Source organism: Pleuronectes platessa, chromosome 12 (genome assembly GCF_947347685.1).
Source record: "Pleuronectes platessa chromosome 12, fPlePla1.1, whole genome shotgun sequence".
In the NCBI taxonomy this organism is placed as follows: Eukaryota; Metazoa; Chordata; class Actinopteri; order Pleuronectiformes; family Pleuronectidae; genus Pleuronectes; species Pleuronectes platessa.
In genome coordinates, this window is record NC_070637.1 from 18,499,094 (window position 1) to 18,521,537 (window position 22,444).

A 22,444-nucleotide genomic window follows, 5' to 3' on the forward strand; every position below is an offset into this window, starting at 1 on the left:
GGAGGGCGGATTATTAGGCTACCTGGGCTGAACAGAGGAGGAATAACTATGGGCGAGTAAGGGTCACTCTGGAACCAGACAGTGAGGAGAATGGAGAATTTCTGGAGGGGAAGAAAAAAACTAAACTGTCAATTTACACCAGATAATTGTGAGAAAATGAAGAACATGAAAAAACAGGACACACTCAATTAAAGTGAGTGATTTTTCTAAACACACGCTCTCACTGCTGACCTCTCCATATGGTCTCTTTAGGAAGGAATAATTTATCCCAGAGGGATTTTTTTTTTCTTTCAAAGCGTCTGTGATGGAAATATCATAACATAATAAACATTTAAGTTACAGATTTAATGTGCAGGATGAATTCAAGGTTGAAATGTTGATTTCTGTTTTCCCGTTCTGTACTGCCCTCTAATGGAAAACACCACTCAGAAATAAAAGAAGGAGCTCTGACATCCAGAGCTGCAGCGGGAAAAGAGAGAGAGAGAGAGAGAGAAGACATACAGCATAATTAATTTGAGCAGAAGTGAGGGAACGCTACATGAAATCAATTTTTAGATTAAATACAATTAAAATGATGAAAAGCCAAGATTTGTCATTTTGAGATGTATTTATGTAGGCATGTCTGTTGTATCACAAGCACAGTATACAATGCATAGAAGACATCTCTTCTCTAGGTGGTTTATAAGGCGAGAGCAAACAATGAGATCTAAATGAAGACAAAACAAATGCTTCACTACAAAGCTTTGTAGCAGTAAAATTCAGAGCCTTTATCACTGGATGTTGAACAAAGCATTCACTTGGCAGGAAATTAAAAAAGCAACGAGAGGTACAAAGACTAATTCTGCTTAGGAAAAAAAAAAACAACAACAACAACAATGCAAGAGACATATTTTTAAGGGAATAATAATTCTTTAGAAAAACCATTCCAGCACTATCTGGCAAACGGCAACAGAGGCCCACGGGAGCATATGTTTGTAATTCCTACTGTTCTCTGTTTAAGTTATTTTTGTACATTCTAATTCTGCAACAACTCTGTATCACATTAACAATGCAGCATCTCTATTCTTAGATTTATAAAAAAGGAGTATAAAATGAATATTTACAAGAAGCTCCAGTTGTTCCATAGTGTGTGCCAAGCACGCTAAACTTTATGGCCCTGTTTTGTGTTCCTAAAAAAAAATATACTGGCCTTGTGTGAGAACGTGTGTGTGTGTGTGTGTGTGTGTGTGTGTGTGGACTGAATGAAGGACAGTTGGCCTGTCATGCTTTAGCCTTCCCCTCTCTGCCTCTCATGGGTGAGCAGCCATTGTTTGAGATGGTCGCCCTTGCCGCTCATGTACGGCCCACTCTGTCCACTGCTCGAAATGACTCTGTGGCAGGGAATGAGGAGAGGAACCTGGCACACGCACAAACAGACAGGAGAGGAGTTCAGCTCTGAGGAAATAAACATGTGCAACTTTAGCAAATATTATGCAAGAACGTTTTCGGACACACTTTTAAAATGTTTGATTTTGCTTTTATTATAACAACCATTTTCTAATTTATGAAATTGTTTAGGAATGCAAAAAAGCATATTTTAGTGTATACATCTAAATATGTAACGATGCCTCAGTAGAAAAATAAAAATAGAATAAAATATTATTGGAACTCTAAAAATCAACTGCCGTCTTATTCTCTGGTTGACGTTTATTGTCACTGCACCACAGCAGCTGGAGATGCTGGCAGCAGAACTACACACGTATGACAATATCTCAGATTTACCACATAAACGATGTGACTTAAAAGTAACTAACATGCAGAAAATATGAAGCTGCACTTTTATTCTCTGCTTTTTATGTTCATGCACTGCATGAAAACAAAGTGCCACACCAGAGGTGTCTGGTTTGATCCTGCACAAATCCACATTCAGGGTGATGGCTCAGTCTTTGGGTATAAATGTTTTTTACTCTTTAATAGTGTAAAGCAAAGAAGCAATCAAAAATTAATGGGCAAAAACACCAGCAGGATGAATATTCAATCGAGAGGGTGTCAACATTAAGATCTGATAACCCTGTGATCATTAAAAAGAGGAAGTCGGTGGAGCGTTTACTCTTGTTGCAGACGAATGCCAGGGGGGTCCCGAGTTCTTTGTAAACTAAATGGCTGGAGAAAGATTAAACAAGCAAGCCCAGAACACTTCGATCATTGTGAATCCAGAACAAGGAGAGTGGTAACGGTTGGAAAGAATCACCGCAAATGCTTCTTGTAAAACGTTGTTAATGTTTCCCTCATTTTGTTCCTGTGCATTGTGACGATATTTCTCCAATTTAAATGAGTTATCCTGACTCGATGGCGGCACCTCCAGCCTTTTAGAGAGAAAAGTTGGGGCGTGCAGTGGGTTTCAGTTCAAATCCATCATTAAACCCGCTCCCATATCAACAGCAATAAAACTTTCCGAGCCCCAGATTAACCTTGCAGACAGAGAAATACTGCTCCAGTATTCGGATCAATACTGTTCCCCGGGTTTGGAGGGAGAGCTGGGTACCCTCAAGGCCTTCGGATCTGCCTCTTCACTTGGGGGGAAAAGAGCACTACACCAGGCTTATCAATACTCAAATCCTGGTGAAGAAGAAGTGCCACAGAGAGGAGAGGATCGATTGAACACACTGAGCTTTTCACAGCTGAAGCCCGAGCGGAGCAGCGCTTCTGACAAGTAATTGACACTGACAATCTGACTCTGGATCTGTATCAGGAGCTGAGGGCTCAGGCTCCCAGCCTCCCTGACGAAAGGAAAGAAATGTCTGTAAAACACAAGACGGAGAAGAACTCGACAGCCATCCAGAAGCAATGCCAATGGCTAATGTAATGCATAAAGTAGGTTGAGAAACTAGTGTGAAAAACATGCAGCAAATTGCTGTTTTTCTGGTTTGTCTGTATCTACTCTGTTATAAACCCTCTTTGTCATAATAAATTACTTCCCTTCTTTAATCGCAAAGCGGTGTCGGAAGGGAAAACACAGGGCTGAGTGTGAGGTGGTACACAAGATCTTTCACTGCACATATGAGAGAGAACATCTCACTGGCTGCATTTCTGTACAAGGAGACTCCTCCGCCTCACAGAGCACACCGGTGGTGCCCACAGCACTACATGGGCAGAGCTAAACGGGCTTTGATCAAAGGGTTTGATCAAAAGAAGACACACCACTTGCCCTCTAGCCCTCCATTTTGTACACAGTGGATTCACGGGCAAAATGATGCGGGGCCGGGTTTCCTGCAAGAATCGGAGAGATTTGCAGTGAACATCTACAGTAAAGACTCTGAGAGGACGGGAACAAAAGGTGTGGGCTTAAAATCACGCTGGAGGTAGAGTTTCACTTCCCAGCGGGAGGCGTCTGTTTCGTCATCGCACGTATTCGAACACCTACACTTCACAATACATGTACTGCACCGAGGAGGACTCTTAAAAACACATTTAATGGGAATTGTCACTGGTGAACACAACTTGTCTTTTGCAATTATGCCTCTCTTCTATATATTATCATTTTCTGATGTAGTTTAAATGTCGAGTAATTACTTGATGACAGAAAGTAAAGATTTCATAACTATTTATTTGTTTCTGTGCTTGTTTATTTTTATATTAATGAATTTGATCAATCAACCATTTTCAAAACTTCTATGAAATTAAAGCAGAAATATTTGACATAAGATATTTAAATCTATTGCAACTTGTGCGTCTTGCTCGCAGATGATCAAAATTACATTTAAAATTTACATCGCTGGACGTTTTCATACAAGCCGTAACTGACTATTATTACTAACATTCTCATACTCAATTAACTGTTAGGTTTATGAAACATAAAAATAACACCTATCACAGTTTCCGAGGTGATAATCTGAAACGTTCTTCTTTTTATCACCAACAAATTGAAATCATAAGATTCCATTTACTAACATAAAACAGAGAAAAGCAGCAAATCCTCACTTTTTTTAGTATTTAATCAAATTATTAATATAAAAAAATGCCAGTAGATTAATTTTCAGCCAGTCATTTAATTGTTGGAGCTCTATGTTTAATACTGTAGGTGAGCTATTCATGGTGTCTCCTGTGCGTCTTATTAAATTCCTTATTTATTATGCATATTAAATTACTAATTAACTTCTGACTATAGGCAGCTCCACTGTTTGTCCACTAATGCACACAACCCATAAAGACGCAGTAACCATTAAAATCAAATTAAACTAAAACATAATCACCCTCCCTGTCCAACATAAGGCAAGTTCGTAACAGAGAAGCCTGTCAATCAATGTCAAGCACACTCACCGGGTTCCTCCTCATGGCCCCTCCCACCGCTCGCGCCGCTCTGGGGTTTCCCGCCATCTCGGCGAGGCGTTGGTACGAGACTGTCTCTCCAAACTTCACATCCGTCTGAAGTACGTGCAGCACGCGGCTGGTGAACGCGTCTTCCCCACAAAGCAGAGGACGGAGGGGAAGAGCGGGAGACAGGAGGAGAGAAGAGAAGAGGCGAGAGCCCCTGGTTTAATCAAACGGAGACGGCTGACTGACACGAGTTTAGTGCGAGGTGGATTATACACGTCTGAAATAAACCAGTGTTTTCACTTTAAATCATAAAAAGTTTGACACATCTCTACATTCTGATCCACTTCATAATTTTTCCCATTATGCACAAACACGTGTTTGAGGTGCAGGGCTTCTTCAGAGGTGATCTGCACGAGAGCCGTTTTTCCTCTTCTTTACAATACTCATTAAACAACCAAATGCACCCAAGTCCCCCGGTTTGACCTCGGAACCAGTATTAGCATGCTACAGGAGCTGATGGGAGAAAAATTATTTCCATGGCAGAAAAATCTAGGTTATGCTTTGAAAAGGTCACAGCTAAAATTAAAAAAGTTCGCTCCTTCATTTAAAGGGATTAAGAGAGGCCAAAAAGACTGCAAATCTGCTCCAGATTTTTAATAATAATAATTTGAATGTTGCACACCATTTGTGGCAGTGGGATGACTTTGAGGTTAATCAGACCAATTTGTCCTTTTAATTGCTTTCTATTCAGAGTAGATTCATTATATCATCTTCACTTAAATGGCAGAATTCTTCAAATCATCCGCAGCTTAACCGACCACATTAACGGCTTTGATTTCATTAGCACTTTAGCACTAGCATTATCTTTTTTTTCTGGATTACCAGGCAGTGACTGAGAGGCATGTTTGTTCTGTGTCTGATTGCTACAGAAAAGGGGAGAAGTGTTTGAAGCGTCTCGAAACCTTAAGACACCGATGCACCGAGTTCATGTAGCGAGCGAACAACATCTTCTTCTTTCTGTTTTTTTTTAAAGCACAGAGAGCAAGATGAGGAACAATAGTCTCGTTATCAAGAGGGGGTGAATTTCTTCCAGTATATACATGTACTCAGTCATGAAAATTCAATTAGTGATCTCCCATTCTCTCTCATTTATATGGTCTAAGAGAGCACATGACAAGTGATCTATGAGAAATCCCTCTAAATTGGCATTGTGTGAAAACATGTCACACCCCTGTCTCTCTTCTACAGAGTGAACATCCTTTGCTCCCCAGGCTCCCTCGCTACCTTATAGTCACTCTCCGCTACACAAAGCCACGCGAACAAGGCAATTTGCCTAAACTGGGGGGAATAAGTGTAAAACCTAAAGGGGATACATTTGATTGATGCACACCCATGTGAGTTCTTTGTCTTGAACAGGGCCCGTAGGTACTGTTTAATAATTTTTCAGGTAATAATCACGCTGTCAACGAGATGACGGGCTCTCACGCAGACAGACTTAATGTTATGAGGAGATAAGATACACCCCTGAAATTTCTTTTATGCATTATTCACCCTCATAAAGCTCGGATCTGGCCACATGATGTGCAGCGGGTACACATTGATATCGCTTTGTCACGGGTGGGCTGGCGACCACTTGCCCAGGCGAGGGCTGAAGACAAATCCCCGCTGATGAAAACGTTATTGACAAACAACCAGAGTCGGTGTCACCAGCCGACCGAGCAACAAGCTGCGGCGCCGTTTACACCTTCTACAAATCATGAGCGGTCGTTTCTCCTGGAAGATTTCACATCTCCAACAGTTCTGGACAAATCAAGTGTCGGCGCTTTCATGTGCCGGCGCAGAGGTTAAAGAACTTTGCCCTCATCAGCGTTAGTGACAGAGACTTCATGTGGGTCACTTGAGGTGACCAGCAATGATTTGGAGAGCAGTCCCCGAGCCCCATACTTCATAAAGAGCCTAATATGGTGTGTCTGGGGTCAGGACCCTCTTTAGATCGGGGTGCAGTGATGTCAATTGTTTAAATAAAAGTTGAGAGGAACCACTTACATGTTTACAGACATCCCATAATTGTGTCACAGATCATTACCTAGCAGGCGGCCAGGTGATTGGGCCACTGCAGCGGCAGAGACGGATTGACCCGGAGTAAAATCGAACGGTTCTAGTGATTATGAAATATTGACAGGTATGATGGATTCGCTCATAATTTGGTATATGAGGGCAATTTGAGTTAGACAGAGAGAGCGAGAGAAAGAACTGTGAACTGAATTCCATCAGCCCTGCTAATGATAGATTTGCAGAGATGACTTCCAGCTGACAGTCACCTCATACATGGCTGTGAGAATAAAAAGACAATAGTGGAAATACAGCTACCTCATTATCCTTTGTGTCTAATGGGAGGGAAGACTTTGACTCCCAGTCAAAGTGTCTCTTGAGTCTTGAGGGATCCATACTTTTGAAGGCTGACGGGGTGCTGATGATTCTCTGATTATTCGATATTCTGAAAACGTTCATTTCCCTAATTCCTCTCCACATCACAGGGGCGAGTCCTGGTGAGTGTCTCATCTCGCCCTGTGCTGTGCACAGGGGGAGGTTCAGGCTCCTGCAGGAACACAGTCATTTGGGCTTTGAAGAGCGCCCTTCCCCCCCTTTGCCTGGCCCCCTCCCCGCACATTCCCTGTGCCGCTTACCGAGACTAAGATCCTTCGTCTGTTACATATGGATGTATAATTAATGAGATAAGAATATGCATCGTTTTAAGAACTCACGATGGTGTCTGTGTTTTTCTGAAGGGGGGGGTTAACGTGAGTGCACGCACACGCGCACACAAACATACACATGTTCACGGAGCACGACACTCGCCATCCCTCTACCCCTGTCGACCGAACTTGTGTGTGATGTCGTGCATGACAATCAGTCAGACAGTATAGAAAACTGCAACTCGCGTCTCCTTTCATGTCACCTCTGTTGCTCAGGTATATTGTGACAGCTAATATGAAAAGTGGCTTGTTTTGTCAGAAATGTGTAAATAAACATGGCAACACTTCAAGTGAAGGTCACAACTCAATATAACATGACAAGTGCTGTGAGAGCGCTGTCGCGTTCCGCTTCTCCCACAAGATAACTGAGCAAACAAAAGTTGCTTGTCACAGATTGTAATGACCTGATTAAACTTGTATTTTGTTCCCAGGCAAGCGGCGGCGCCGGAGACTAGATCGAGTCGGAATTTGTACAGAAAAAAAAAGCGAATCCTTAATATTTGTGAATCAACAAGGAAAAGAATAAATAAAAAAATCTCTATTTTCCTCTCTCAAAAGACAAATACTCTTGATGCTCACATTTAACATTTTTATACGGGCATGGCCTATGGTTCTGACTACCGAGAGCAATCGAAGCCTAAACCCTGTATTTACTGAGCCCCAAAACAACAGGCGAGGGAGAGAGGTGGAACACAGCACAATCACCTATTCAGATCAGGTACTAATGAAGAATTCCATCTATCCTGAAATTTAATTAAAACCCCAAAGACTTCAGATGAGATGCGATTTGAAAGAGCCTGGGGCTGGTACACAAGCACTTGGTGGCGAAGGGAATCACACTGAAAGTTGATATCGTAATTGGTCCTGATGTATTTCTGCATTGCCTTCGCGGGATCGTGGGACTCATAGCTGTATACAGGGTCTCGATGGAGTACCTGCTCATTGAAAATGCCATCACTCAAGCACTGCAGATCTGCATGAAATTAGAGAGCAGCTCAGGCCTGATTGCAGAGGAAGAGAAGCACAATTGTTAAATGCATATATTAGAGTATATTTTCTTTCCTGTGTAGGTGTGCTGCTGACTTTAAATGAGCACGCGTGAAAATCTTTAAGTTAAGATGCGGTGAACGTCTCGGCGTGACAAAGAAACTGCCCGGAATTGTTCTGGAAACGGCGAAAGCGTGATAAGTTTATGATTTGAAAAAATAGAAAAAGAAGTTGTCGGGCTGCGAGTATTGTTTGTCTCCCGAAAAAAAAACAAAAAAAAACTGGAGGGATAATTAATTCCTCGTTTCTTTCCTCAGCGCCCTCAATCACTCACACCGCAGATGCAGCCTCCAGTTGAAAGGACACTAATTGTCCATTTTTGGGGTTGCTTTCATTTTACTCGCCCTAGGTGACTGGTCAAGGCAACAATAAGCTCATTCAAACTTTACCACCATTCACATGTTCTCATTAGAAAAAAAAAAGAGCTTCCTGTCTGAAAATGTCAAGAGTGGAATTCGATCAGTTTCAAAGAATGTGCCAAGAATCATGGAAAAGCTTGCCAAGACTAACACGCGTGGTAAGAGCTGCCACAGATTACTGAACCAAGTTACAGCTCTGTGTTCTGTTCTCTCTCCTTCACTCACCCACTCACTCGCTTTCCCTCTCACTCTCTCTCTCCCTCCCTCGCTCTCTCTCTCAGCCATAAAATACTTCATTATAACACAGTGAGCCAGTGAGTGTAAGTGATGTAACTGACAATTAAGAGTGAAAGCCTGATCCCAGTCATGGCTCTGCAAATATTTATCCATGACAGACCTCCTTGCAGGGCGGGGTGGTGAAAGGCAGGGAGCGGGAGTCTCCCAGTGGTCCGCGGCTCACTGAAGTACGCCTGGAGCCATTCGACGCCGCGCTGCAACTCGGGGCTCGTTTCTGCCGGGCTATCGTTGACCACACAGCTCAGGGGGGCCCCGGCGCTCCTGTGAGGGAGAGAAGGCAGGATGGGGAGGTGAGGTGGGGATCAGAGGAGCAATCATAATACCCGATTCCTGGTTGAACGGCGCTAAAATGTGTCACGAGAGTGTAATAACACGCCACGGCTGACACAGATGCAAGATGACATAATTTTTCTGAGTGAAACAAAAGTTGTTAATCAAGACGTGCTTAAAATCTAAAGTTACACACTTTGGCTTCGCTCCTGTCACTCAGTGGTGACGAATGCAAGAGCTATGAAAGACAGAAAGAAGTCCAAGAAAATAGACACTAATCCAGACCTTTTTTTTTTTTCAGTAGAAATATATATATATATACGAACTGCAGCTTGATAGAATATGAAAGAAAACATTGTCGAGTGGTATGAACGAGCGAGAACACTTTATTTCAACCAACTTAAAACAAGCAGAACCAGTTTCCTGGAAAAACACGAGTGAGAGACTTTCCAAAAGTCTTGCAGCTGTTTCCAGAAAAAAAAAAGTTAAGAGCACAGCGTTAACAACAGTTTCAACTCTGCTTGAGTCTAGTTTATAGTTCATGACAAGAATAAATGGATTTTTTGGCCAGAGCGATGCTGGCCAGCAAAGCTCTGCACTTGGACGCGCATCTTAGCAAGAGTAGATGCTTGGAGGAATTTGCCGATGGTTGAGTTGGCATCACTTAACAGCTGAATTTCTCTCTGCTGCTGACCACCCCCCAGGTCAATGCAAGCAGACTGACCCATATTTGACACTTAAAGACCCAACAGGGAAGGTCTTCTCTTAGCATGTGCATTACTGCAAAGTGGACCTCAAGCTGTGTTGTGGATCTAAAGCAGGCCGCCAATTCCATTAACTGGTGTACAGGACTTATAAATAAATAATATCACCATTTAAGTGCCCCTTTTTCAAAATTGGCTTATCCTGTACGGTATTAATAATGGACATTTACTTTGTTAAACACACAGACCGTCTCTCTCCTGCCCGCCGTAACAACACGGCCCTGAAGTGTTTTTACACTTCTGCAGGTCACAGTTTGAGCAGCGTTTTATATTGGACATGTGAAGTTGAGGTTTACTGGAGTGTTATGACTGAGCAGGTCAGTTTTTCAGAGAGCCGCTCTGCCCGCTAGTTTGTAGCGGCGCGATGGAAGTCTCCCGGGTGCCGTTTAACAGTGGGTGTAAATACAGTGAAAGGTGTAAATACTCTCATTTCTAAATAAACCCGCGCAGCAGTTTATAGTTGAGTGGTGAAAACTCGGAAACCCACTGGCGGGTCCTGCGCTGAGGCCGGCTCAAACAATGGCCATGGCTCATGGCAATCTCTGTCGGCATGGGTGAGTGCCCAGCCAGCCCCTACTTGTCATTGTCTCTCCTTTTCCATCCCTCCCCTCCTCTTCCACCCCCCCCCCCCCCTCTCTATTTCTCTATCCTCCCACTCCAGCTCTTTTGGCTCCCCACCACCGACACCCCCGACACCCACCCACCATCCCCCCATCCCTCTTTCTCTCAGCAAGGATCTTCAGGCCACTGTTCCCTCTCTGCCCCCCCCGCCCCGACCCTCCTCCCCACTACCACCACCCCATCCCCTCCACCCCAATGCGCCTCCTCCCTCCTCCACCTCCCTCTACCCCCCCACCACACACCCCCTCTTTCTCTCTGAGAGGATGTTCCAGCCGCTGCACACTGACAGCTCGGGGATATTGTGTGTGGAAATGTTCCTGTTGGACCCGCAGGCCCTTACAATCTACCGGACAAAGGCTAGAGCACCTTTGCTTAAGGCTTGGCACCTTTGACCTCCAGCTCACACTTCAGACTTGTCACCATGGCTAATTTTTCCCTCACCCCCCTTCCCATATGGATGCGCCTGCTTTAAAGGTGTTTTGAGTGATACAACATTGACAGTAGTAAAAGTTAATGCAATGCAGTACATGTTATGGCCAGTAAACAACACCGAAATAAATAAATAAAAGTGGAACAACATCAGTCGGGCTGAAGTCTGTCACCTCTAGCCGCGATGGGGGATTGTTTTTAAAGAGCATGCAGGGCAGTGGAGATGTAGCTCCTGCACTGGCAACATTTCCAGTCGCTTCAGGCTTCAGTGAATCACAAATCAAGCAGCATCACATGAATCTTCGCAGAGTCCAGACTGGCACATTAGAAAGTCTGCCCTTCAAATGAGAGATTAGAGATGTGTAATAAATGTGGAGCTAATTACACAGAAACTCTCCAAGGAGGCACGATCTTTATATTGTCTTAAAGTAACTGCCTTCCCCTGTATAAAAACTAAGAATTATAATTAGCAGAGACTATAAACATGATTTTTAATAACAATGTGGAATAAGAGATTTTTAAGTTTGAATAAACAATTTCTTTACTCTTTATTTTTCTTTGACTGGTTAAAAAAAAAAAATCATACTTTTTTATTTTTTCCATGTCCTTCAGACGTTCATCACGTTTCATCACAAGTAAGGAAATAAGAAACTAATTTCAAAGTAGCCAGGACCTGCTGCACTAAAAAGAATATTTCCCTTGATAGAAGATTGTGATTTGAGAAAATTTCTAATATTGTGCTCCTGTCACAATCAATTTCCAATTACCATAAATCATTGCAGCGTAAAGTGGGAGTCATTTGGAGTCCTAGTTATTTTCCAACTCTAATATAAAGAATGAATTGAGCATTTATATAACGTTGGAGGTTATTTCATTCAACCTGGAAGAAACAATCAAAGGAGACAAAGGGGGAAAAAAGGAGGAGCTGACATTAAATTTGTCAATTTTCTTTAACATATTGTGTATCCACGCTTGCACAAGACTTCAGTGAGACTTTTTCTATCAGCCGCAGTCGTAAGAATGGAACAGGTTAAGCACAGGATCTAATTGAAAGGAATCTGGCGAAGGGTGTAATGGTATATTGCACAAAAAAGGGGAAAAACTCAGAACTCATGCCTCCATCCTGTGAAGCGTGATGGCGCTCATCCTGACTCGATCGGCTGTCACTTTTGACACAGCCTGCCAGAGTTCTCCTTCACCGATCATGGGTAACACGGCGGGTCAGAGGATGAAATAGAAAAGGCCAAGAGCAGTCCAATATTTTCCTCAGCCTTATAGCTCCAGATACTTAACTCGCAGACGTCAAAGACTCAAGAGAGCATGAAAAAAGCCTAAAATGACTGTCTAAAAAGGGAAAAAAATACAGCATGTCTCTATGAATGTCAAGATCCTGATGGTCTCTGAGCCAAAGGCTGTGATACAATTGTAAGCCACTTGCTCAATGCGGCTTGTTCAACCGTTTGAGGATCATTCAGATGCCTATCTGGCTACTGCAGCAGTAAAGTGGAGAGCTTTCCGATTGGTAAGCTGTAAGGAATGCTTCTCATTTTGTTGTGGGGCGCACGTTTTTTTTTTTTGTGCTCCGCAGTTTCAAAATAAAAACAACTGGGCCGTATAACCTGCTCTCCAGATATCCAACAACTCTTATTAGCGAATGTCCACCGAAGAGGCCACAACACTCACTCCGATACATAAAGGTGGTGGTAAAACACAGTACAGGAGGCAACAAAGCACACAACAATTAGGTCTGCTCCCAACTGGCTAGCCACAGGAGTCAGTGAAGGCATGTATTACTAGAGCCTTAACTCTTACTCCATTATGTAGTGTATCCACACCCCGACGCAGCAATGTTTATCTACAACAGACTACTGAGCAGTTTCAAATAGCGTTTTTAGCCTCTATTCTCAAGTGCCACAGTAAGAGATTCCAATTACCCGAATGGTAAGGAGCCAGTGAGGGAGGCACAAAGTACATTAGGGATCCCCTGTAACTGCAGGGACCTTTTAGAGCCTCAACTGAAGAGGGCCGAGAGACTGGGGGGACAGTGACCCTGCATGGATAGCCTCTGTCAAAATTTGACCACGTCAAGCACAAAGGCATTATGGGAATCCAGTGTCACCAAGTCCTAATTACTGTCTGTGTTCAGAGCAAATTACTGCCTTGTTCCTCTGATTAGCGAGGAGGCTAATCTTCACCTGTGTACGCCAGCACTGCTGAGGGCCCTTGAGTGTTAGCGCTTCGTCTTCTGTAATTTATTTTTAAATCAGTGCCCGCTCCCAGGAGTTTTGAGTGTTTTGTTGTGAACCGCTTACCATGATCCCCACCACCGCCCCCTCACCCCTAAATCCTTGACTAAATCCTTGTTTGGTGCCGCAGGAAGATAAGCAAGAACAACACTTGGGCATAATTGACTCGTACTCCCCTTCCAAGATGTCAGAGCAGAATCATCTCTCTGCATATTGCGTGAGTATGTCACACACTGTACACTTCTGCATGTTGCAGATATAGAATCCAATCAAGTTCTAAAACAAACTAGCACAACCCTCGTGCTTGAAAAACTTCCCGGTCGACAGCAGGGAGGGAGGAAAAAAAAATTAAAAACAACAACAACAGCAACAACAGGAAAAAAAACAGAAAGTGCAGGAGCTGCTTTTGGCTGCGGCTCGACAGTGAGAGCTAACTCTCGGTCGGCTCCTGTCCTGACCCTGGAGGGTCTGCTTTGGAAACCACAACATTTGCAGATTTTCATCTGAGTGAATGTCAGTGTCTCGTCTACATGGGCGGTTTACAGGTAGTGTGTTACACAGGTGTTGGTTTACACAGGAAATGGCACATGCAGGCTGATTGGGATGGTCCCGAGAGACGGAGGCATAAACATAGAGCACAGATGGGTCCAAGGGCCAGTGGGAGCAGCACCTTAATGAATACGCAGCTGAGTACTACACTTCACAACATGCAAAACAATATTCTAAGGCCGCAGTAAAAAATAGAACAAAAATCATCTGAATATCATTACACAATGAATTATTCATACCATTTCTAAAGGGACTACGTCAAAACGTCTCTCCCTGCCTTATTGATGATTTCATTCAATATCTCAGCAGAGCACTGTTTGTATGACAAAGCATTTTAGTTACAAATGCAAGCAGTTTCTTAAGCACACGGTTGTGTCTATATATCTTGAAACACAATCATTTAAATTGATTAAAATTACATGTTAGACTAAATATAAACACACCCACTGAGCGAGAACGGCTGAGAGACGGAGAGGAAGACAGAGGGAAATTATAATGGTGGAAAAAAAAAAAGTTGTTGTTTCCTGGTGTGTGAGCACATCATGTAAACAGGCCCCAAACAGGGAACACATTTACCATTCCGCTATTCAGTGTGAACCAGGACATTGATTCACAACACTACACAAGTGTGAGAAAAACGATAAATGCATCACCTCAGATATTTCACACCAGTGCTGGTAGTAGTGTGTAAAAGCTGTTGTGACAGCTTGGGTATTAGGACTGGATATATGGAAAATGTCTGGCTGCTTATGAATGCCAGTGCGACTGGGGTGACAGGTTCGACACGAAAACACTCCACCTCAGAACAATTAGGCTTTTCTCAGGCCCCCATCCAGTGTTGTCGGTGATAATGGAAAGCTGTGAGGATAACTGGTGATAAATAGACTTTAACACCCTCCTCCTTAAGAGCAATGCAGTCCTGCAGTCCTCTCATATCCTTAACTAATCATGACCATGGCCAGCAAATTCATACAAAAGACTAATTACTGTTGTACTTCACTTCAGTCTCAAAGGCCTCTTATATAAGGACTTGGGGGTTCTCTTGCCTCCTTTCTCCTCTTGATGGGTATTTTTTTACAAGTAGGCCTCGTGCTAGACAAAAGCGTTTAAAAATTGGTGATTGCTTTCATCCGCTTTAATTACATTCAGAAATGGCATTTCTGCCACATAATACGCCCCTATTGTTTCAGAATTATCTGGCTTGAGGAGTCAAATCTACAATATTTGACGATGCTCCCGAGCTAAATCACCTCTTGAAATTGAAATATGCAGCTGTAATACAAAATAAAGCGCCATGCCTTGCTGCTGAGATACTGAAAGCTCCTTGGCTTTCTGCAGAATGCTATTATTATGCATATCCAGGTAGAAAGTTAATTAACCCAAAGCTTAAGCTAATTATGGTAGCAGAATGCTATCAACCAAACACTTTCAGTCAGACAGCTGTCCAGAATTTCATTTGCTAATCATTTGTCTTTTGCCGGAGCATATGGTACATTTCCCCGCTATCACAGCAACAACAAACAGATGAAAATCATTAACTAAAAACAATGTGCACTGTGAAGAATCAGACACAGATTTATAAGGCTTTGTGTCAGAGAAAAAAAGGGGGGATTTATAGCCTGGGAAATATAATGATAATTTTTGGTTTTAGCCACTTAGGATTTTAGGCAGCTCACGTGACTCGGGTGTGCTGGGAATTCAGATGCACAAATATATTGTTTATATTTATATGCAAATGAGACAGAATGCTTATCCGTGTAAAATTAATTACAATTTTCTATAGGAGCATATGCAAAGAGTCTGTTCTTAACAATTTTTAGCTTCTAGCACATTTTGGGCATGGTTTTGCTTTATTTTTTCCCCACAACACAATATTTTTATGTTGTTAAAAGTAGAAATCCCTCTGCTCAGAATTAAATCAATTATTTTCCAAGAAATGCTGCATGCATTTTTTTTTTTCTTTTCATAAAAACACATCTGGCTGTTAAAGGGTGATTGATATCAGCATTGCCTCGCGACATTATCAGGCAATAAAGGCTAGTCAGGTTCTAATGCAACATGTCATACACAGGCTCCTGTAGTACATTTCTATTGAGGACCTCACAAGCTAAATTGCTTTTTTCCTGCTCCCCCACATCTCAGCCAGCTTGACAGACAAATTGATCAAAGCATTGTAAAATAATATGCTCACAAAATGTCTTGGGGCAGGAGTCCAGCCCTTTTTTTCATTTTTCACCCTAATAAAAAAGTGCTCTATGATTTCCTCTGTATTATGTGTCTGTGCTCTGTATGAAGGAGGCGAGAAGCATCATATTTCAGATAATAGTAATCTCCTGTAAACAAAATGCGTATCATTTTTCTGTGAACGCTGAGGCCATGCTAAAAACTAAAGAGGGGGGAAAGGCGGTTAACAGGGAGGCTGGTGCGTAGGGCCCCAACAGGGGTTGTTGAGATGTAATGAATTTGTTCATCTGATGGTGCCTTCAGGGCTGTCGTTAGACTGGCAGAGGAGGTTGATTTCAGGAAATGTTCCTAAGATCAGTTAGGAAGCAAAAGGGGCTTGAGACGTTTCTATTAGAAAGAGCTGACGGTCATGGTGCGTAAGCAATACTTCAAGGGCGTTTATGTAGCTATATCAATAACTATCTATCAATGCCTCAAATGCTGTTGTTGCTGCTTCGGCTGTTCAACACCAGCCAATAGTGAATTGTGCAAAACAAACACGGTCACACGAGCCTGTAAAGCTTTGGCTCGGTCACAAATATCTACCCCGGGTCTCCCGTTACGTTATGCGTGGCATGGACGTTATCTATCTCCCTTATCCAAAATATGCTCTTAGAGATCATTTATCACACTGACTTCCTAAGCCTGTGCCACCCCACATCCAAAGCTGAAAAGAGCCTTGTTTAGTATGTCATAAATAAATCAATGGAAATGGCTGATCTGAACTATTACCGCTACAGGCAGGCTTTTGTGAGATCTACATGTAAAGCCAGTTGCAAAGATAAGCCCATATTTTGTCACTTTATCTCGCCTCCCTTAATGCCTGTTTACATTGCGTTGCTCCGTATATCTGAGGTGGCTCTAGTTCCCCTGTCCTACAACAATGACACCGTATTCAACTGGTTGTGATAAAAAAAATTCTCAACATCTGCTTCAGTAATTTCCCGCTCACACCTTCGAGAACGTACGGGCCGCGATGTGATCGAGGCTTCATTTATGACCGACACCGCAAATGATATTAAACTGAGAAATGATCTAGTGATGCGAATCATTAAATTCATTTGCATATTCCTACTGAACCTGAACACACAAATTAAACCCTGTTCACGAGGAGACGGAAAAAGGTGCCTGCGCATGGTTACAGGACATCTTCCATAATCAAAATTCCATATTATTAATTTTCAGACTTCAACTCATTAACAACAAGTGGAATGTTTTTACTGCTTGATGAATTTTAGGAAATAGCAGACAGTCAGGGAGGAAACACATGTTGAGGTATAATATACAAGGTCATTAATGGGTTTACATAAATTAGAATTTGAACATACATTTTCAAAAGGATAACTTCCTATCCGGCTGCATTTGAAAATGGTTTAATTTCCCAAACCGTTCAAGGTTGTCAAATGCAAATCTGCGATACATGGATATTTAATTTCAATCTAATCAAAACTAATCTGAGATGTAGGATGTGGACCTGTAAAAATAAGGAATAAGTACTTATTAATGCCGGGTTTAATCAGTTTCAATCGCTTCAGTAAGACTGTCAGCATTCTAACAATTTTGAGGGATGGGCAGGGCATGAAATGCAATCACATATTACATTTCTGAGTGTCGCTTGACACTCAAGACTACTGCATTCAACTTTGAGGCAACATAAATAAACAGGCGGGAACAGTCCATGCTCCCCATGGCCTCTGCTGACCCTACAGACATCAGCTCTAATCAACTCCCTTGTGGGTAATAAACAAGTTATTTTTCTGAAATTTCAAATATACTGCAGGAAGAATCACAACCACATGCCATCAGAAATCTAATTTCCAGCCCAACTGTATTCTAGTGCCCCTCATATTTCTAGTGCCTGCTCATATTTGCCCAACTTTCTCCGGGATATTTCTTGTGGGATCTACAAAAATGCCCTGCTTCCAATGAGGAATGGTGGCACTCCATCACAGGAGTGGATTCTGTCTGCCTGTAAATTTCACACCTTTGTTTATCACGTCACCAGCCCGGCTGTTGTACAGTACCTTTCAGCAGGTGCGACATCCATTAGGATCTGGATGGTGTGCACACCATTCTCACATCCACTGACTTGGATCGTCCCCAGGGGGCTCAGCAATGAGATGGTCTTCTGAGTGCACTGGCTCTCCCTCTGCTTCTTCATCGCGCTGCCCTGCTAAGGAAGCACAAATTACACGGTGTTCATTGACATATTCATGTGGCAACTTTCACAATTTCCCACACACATTTGCATTGAATGATCTATTGGAAACCTAGCAGCCCACCAACGGATGATGACTTACATATTTGAACACCTAGCCTCCAAACAATGTCATGATGTGACTTGATCCCTACATTACTATCCAATATTTCTTTTGTGCATGGAAAAGAATACGCCTATCTAACCAATAAATCGCCCATTTTTTCCCCTCTTTCTGTTCTATATATCACATAAATGAGAAAAACAATGCAGTCTGTTCCCTTGTCTGGTGGGGGATTCCCAAGATAGCTCGACATTATTTTCAATCCGTCATTTTTGGTTGATGGCCGGGATGTTTTTCTAGCATTAAATTTGTTCCTTAGGGTGCAACTCCGATGGGATTCTGGTTTCCAGCCCTTAACAACAGCAAAAACGTGCAGCTTTTCTGACGACTGAGATGGATACTGGCAATAACCAGACAGCAGTTCCTTTTTTATTTTTACTTTGAGGGAAGGAGAGATGATTGACTATGTTATATGTGAGTTTTTGAGAGATGGGGGTTATAATAAATAAAGGTCACATTGATTGTAAGTTTCAACCGAGGAAACCTTTCCTTCATGGAACCTTGATCTGAAAAGTGTCCAAAGGGTACAAACACAATATCTCTCTTTTTTTATTATTTTTAATAGTGCTTGAAATCCACATTCATGAATTTTTTAACACGTATGTTGTACATTAATTGAGACATATGAAGAGCCACAGCTAACCATGGTTTTTCATTATTAATTAAGCTGCACATTGTTTGTTTGATTAATCATTTAATTCTTTACATTAGGAAATATCACAAAATAGTGAAAAATGTACAACAGAGTTTCCCCATGTCAAAGTGATCTTTTTAAACATGCTGTTATGTACTATCAATATAACACATTCAGCTTTAAATTAGATGAAAAAGATTTAAGTATTAAATCCATAAGTTGACTAGTTTTGCTTACAAAAGCTACACATTTGAAACAACACTCCAGCTCCAGCATGTTGACAGACTTCAAAGTCATTCTTCCCTAATATTGATAATTTATGCCTAAAGGATTCTTGAGGCAAAACTTCCTGTGGTTATCCACATGAGGAAAACACCTCAGAAGGAAATTGACAATGTACTTCAACATGCAGCACTCATTAGACGCAGTCCCGGAGATTTGTTACACCTGAAACAATTAATCAGTTTACTAATCAACACATCTATTTGCTTCCAGTTTTTTTACCGAGAGTTTATACTAAACATTTCCTCTTTCAATCATCGCCAGCGTGAGGGTTCACTCTTTGTCTCAGGAGTAATAATTTATTTTGGGGGGGGGGGATATCAACCCAAAATAAATATAACAAGTCATTTTCTTGTGATTTAAAGATATCATATTAAGCTTTAGGAAATTGTCCGGACATTTCTGTATGAGCCTGCCTTTTTAAATAACAACCTATAATTAAGAATAATTTTGTTGGAAAGATAAAACAACAAATAAAAATAAAAATGCTCCATTGAACAATGTGGTCTTGTGGCACTTTTTTGTAATTTAAGAATGGATAACACTTATTTTTAGATTAAACAAAGGGGTTGTGTGATAAAATGGTAGTCATGCATTTACAGTGTTTCATTTAGACTTTCAGTTGCTACCCCCCACCTCCACCACTTCTTCTCTCTCTCTCTCTCTCTCTCACACACACACACACACACACACCACATCTGTCATGGTGTGCGATCACAAATGCGTCTCCTTCAACTTTCTTGTTTCTAGTCTTGCAGCTCTCTCACTGTATTCATCGGGGGTTTGCCTGAACTGACAATAAAGGCGAGAAAATTTCTGAGCCAAACAATGGTACAGTGCACTTTGGATAAGCGCTCAACACACTTGCCTGCCATTTAGCAAGCTGGTAATAGACTCATACGTGGAATAATGGACTTTGGCAATAATGGCCCCGGCTAATAGCCTCTGCACTGATTAAAAATAATGCCATCATGGTTTGTTTTGGTGCAGTTCCCCGGTAAACTAGTGCAAAGTGTCTGGTTCAGGGGCCGGGCCGGCTCCTTCTTCACGCTGAGGATCAACAAACAATAAGCAGCTCGTGCGTTGTTTAAAACACACACAACATTGGCAGCGGCCTCGTGCTCGTCAATCATGTGACTCGTTTCTCGTCAGACTAGTTCCTGGTCAAACCTGCGGGATTAATGGAGCAGGAAGCGCAGGTGTGGAGACAAACGCAACATGTGTCATCATTGTGTTGTTGTTGTTTTTACATTTTAGCCGAAGCGCAGACACACGTTGGTAGAAACCCTTCGGAGCGTGCAAGTGTTTTCAAGCGAGTTAAAAATGAGGGTTAATAGTACGAGTGTGGGTAAAAGTACGAAAACACACGAGAGGGAGAACCACCAACTTCCGCTTCGGTGTTTTCACGTCATACGGGTCGTTTTTTAGTTTTTACTTTAAGGTAACTGTTGTTAGAGGAACTTTAAAACCGTGTATTAGCTCTGTAGCTTACAGTGAAGTCCTTCACATCGTGTCCGTGCGACGCGCGTTTCATCCTCCAGCGAAAACAAACGTGACCGGATCCTCTTCCTGTTTCCACACACAGCGTGGTCGCGGCGGCCAATCGCGAGAGAGACAAGTCCGCTCTCGCTCCGCCATTGGTCAGTAGAGAGTCTCCGCCCCGCCCCCTGTTGGGGACAGACCCTGAAGACTTGTCTCCTGGGTCTCATGTTGGGATGTGGGTCCATCAGTGGGACTCCACAGCACCGAGGTAATGATGGGGATGTAGATATTTGTTTTATTTGTTTTATTTCATATTTCTACAACAGTCCAAAAAATACAAGAATGCAGATTGTGATTCATTTACCCAATTCTCTATCTCCATGGTGACGACATCCCAGCGAAACAGTCCCAGGCATAATGTTAGTGAATACAAAAACCTAGTGACCCTAGCATTTTATCAGCTAATACAGTCAGTGTGTTATTATGAGTCAGTGCACAATCCATTCATTAGAGTTGTTTGCAGTTTACAGGAGAGGGAGTTGCCTCGTTTTGCCTGGAGCTGCCATAGATTCAGTTGAAGCCCATATTTCAGTCATTATGACCACGTGTGTGGCCTCATTTGTATTGTTTAAAAGTATCTGTTGTCCTCTGCTGCTTTATTTTTTATTTCTGCGGTGCCTTCAGCTCTCTGCATGCCTCCGTTTGGAATGTGTAGGCCGGCCTGTGGCCCACACCCCATCTCAGCGGTGAGGGTGGGAGAGGGGGAGAAAACGCCACCCCTGCAGAGACCATTTTGAAATCTGTGAGGATTTCCGTGCCATCTGGACCCGCTGCCAGTCTGCCCCAGATAGTAAGGGTTGGCAACGGTACCCGACGGTGCAATATGGCTCTCTCTTTAATGAACTACTAACTGTCCCCCGTTTTAATTGATGTGACATTTGAGCCATTTATCTCTGACATTTCAATGAAGAATGATTCTCAGCCTTGCCATTTACTTTTTTTGTGCTATTTTCTAAGAGTCATTTGCATTTCTCCGCTCTAAACCTGCTTTTTGTCTCTCATTAGCTAATTAGAGAGCAACATGCACAATTAATAAAAATGAACATAACCTAGTTTGATATAGGCTTGATGAGGGATAATCAGAAAATCACTGTTTTCTTAATATTCATCAAAAATGATGTGAAGGGCTACCTGTGGTAAAAGGTGACTTCCATAAAGCCGCGTAACCTTTACCCACATACCAACATGTAGCCTACAGTGTGGGACAACTTATGTTCCCAGCATGGGGAGAATCAAGCTCAATTAATCAGCATATGATTGCAGTAAGCAGCCCCCTCTGCTGGATCTTCTGAGCCATACTGTTTGAAATCATTTTAATGCTGCAGTCAGTGGCCAGACAATTATCGAATGTGGCAGTCACATTGAATGTTTTTGTGTTTGCTTTATTACAAGTAGGAAAATAAGTCTCACATGTGCAATTCTAAATGCATTTAAAGACAGCTTTTGCTTTTTATACGTTGTTTTTTGTGAATATTCATTTTAATCAGTGCTGGTACATCAAGGCTGTTTTGCACATTTTACATTTTGTTTGTGCAGTCATATATATTTATACTGATGAGTGCAAATAATTTATTTTAAAAACAGGAAATAGTTTGGCCGTGCCGCGGTGAAATAAACACCCTGGAGTGCGTGTGAATGACATAACTCGGTATACTAAAGGTTCCAGGCTCATTGTTTTCCATACTGACACATATTTTCAATCTTTTTAAGATATCCTTTAAAAACACGGCACCACTGATGACGACTGTTCCTTTGATTGTGAGCAGCATCATTGCCAAGGTGTGGTGCCCTGTCTGTGCTGGCAGCCG

At 42.3% G+C, this 22,444-nt stretch overlaps 1 protein-coding gene across 2 annotated transcripts; it reads right to left on the reverse strand.

Moving 5' to 3' along the window:
* Window positions 1-588: 588 nt before the first annotated feature.
* On the reverse strand, window positions 589-20,667 carry mgmt (O-6-methylguanine-DNA methyltransferase). 2 transcript variants are annotated; one of them, XM_053436556.1, is made up of 5 exons: window positions 20,587-20,667; window positions 17,882-18,027; window positions 8,856-9,016; window positions 4,300-4,439; window positions 589-1,396 (listed from the first exon to the last, which is right to left on the reverse strand). In XM_053436556.1, the coding sequence occupies exons 1-5, from the start codon at window positions 20,626-20,628 to the stop codon at window positions 1,268-1,270; spliced, it is 618 nt and encodes a 205-aa protein (XP_053292531.1). In that variant the 5' UTR covers window positions 20,629-20,667; the 3' UTR covers window positions 589-1,267. The 2 variants fall into 2 exon arrangements, with proteins under 2 accessions (XP_053292531.1, XP_053292530.1); XM_053436555.1 differs by having other exon boundaries at window positions 17,882-18,030.
* Between the last annotated feature and the right edge of the window lie 1,777 nt (window positions 20,668-22,444).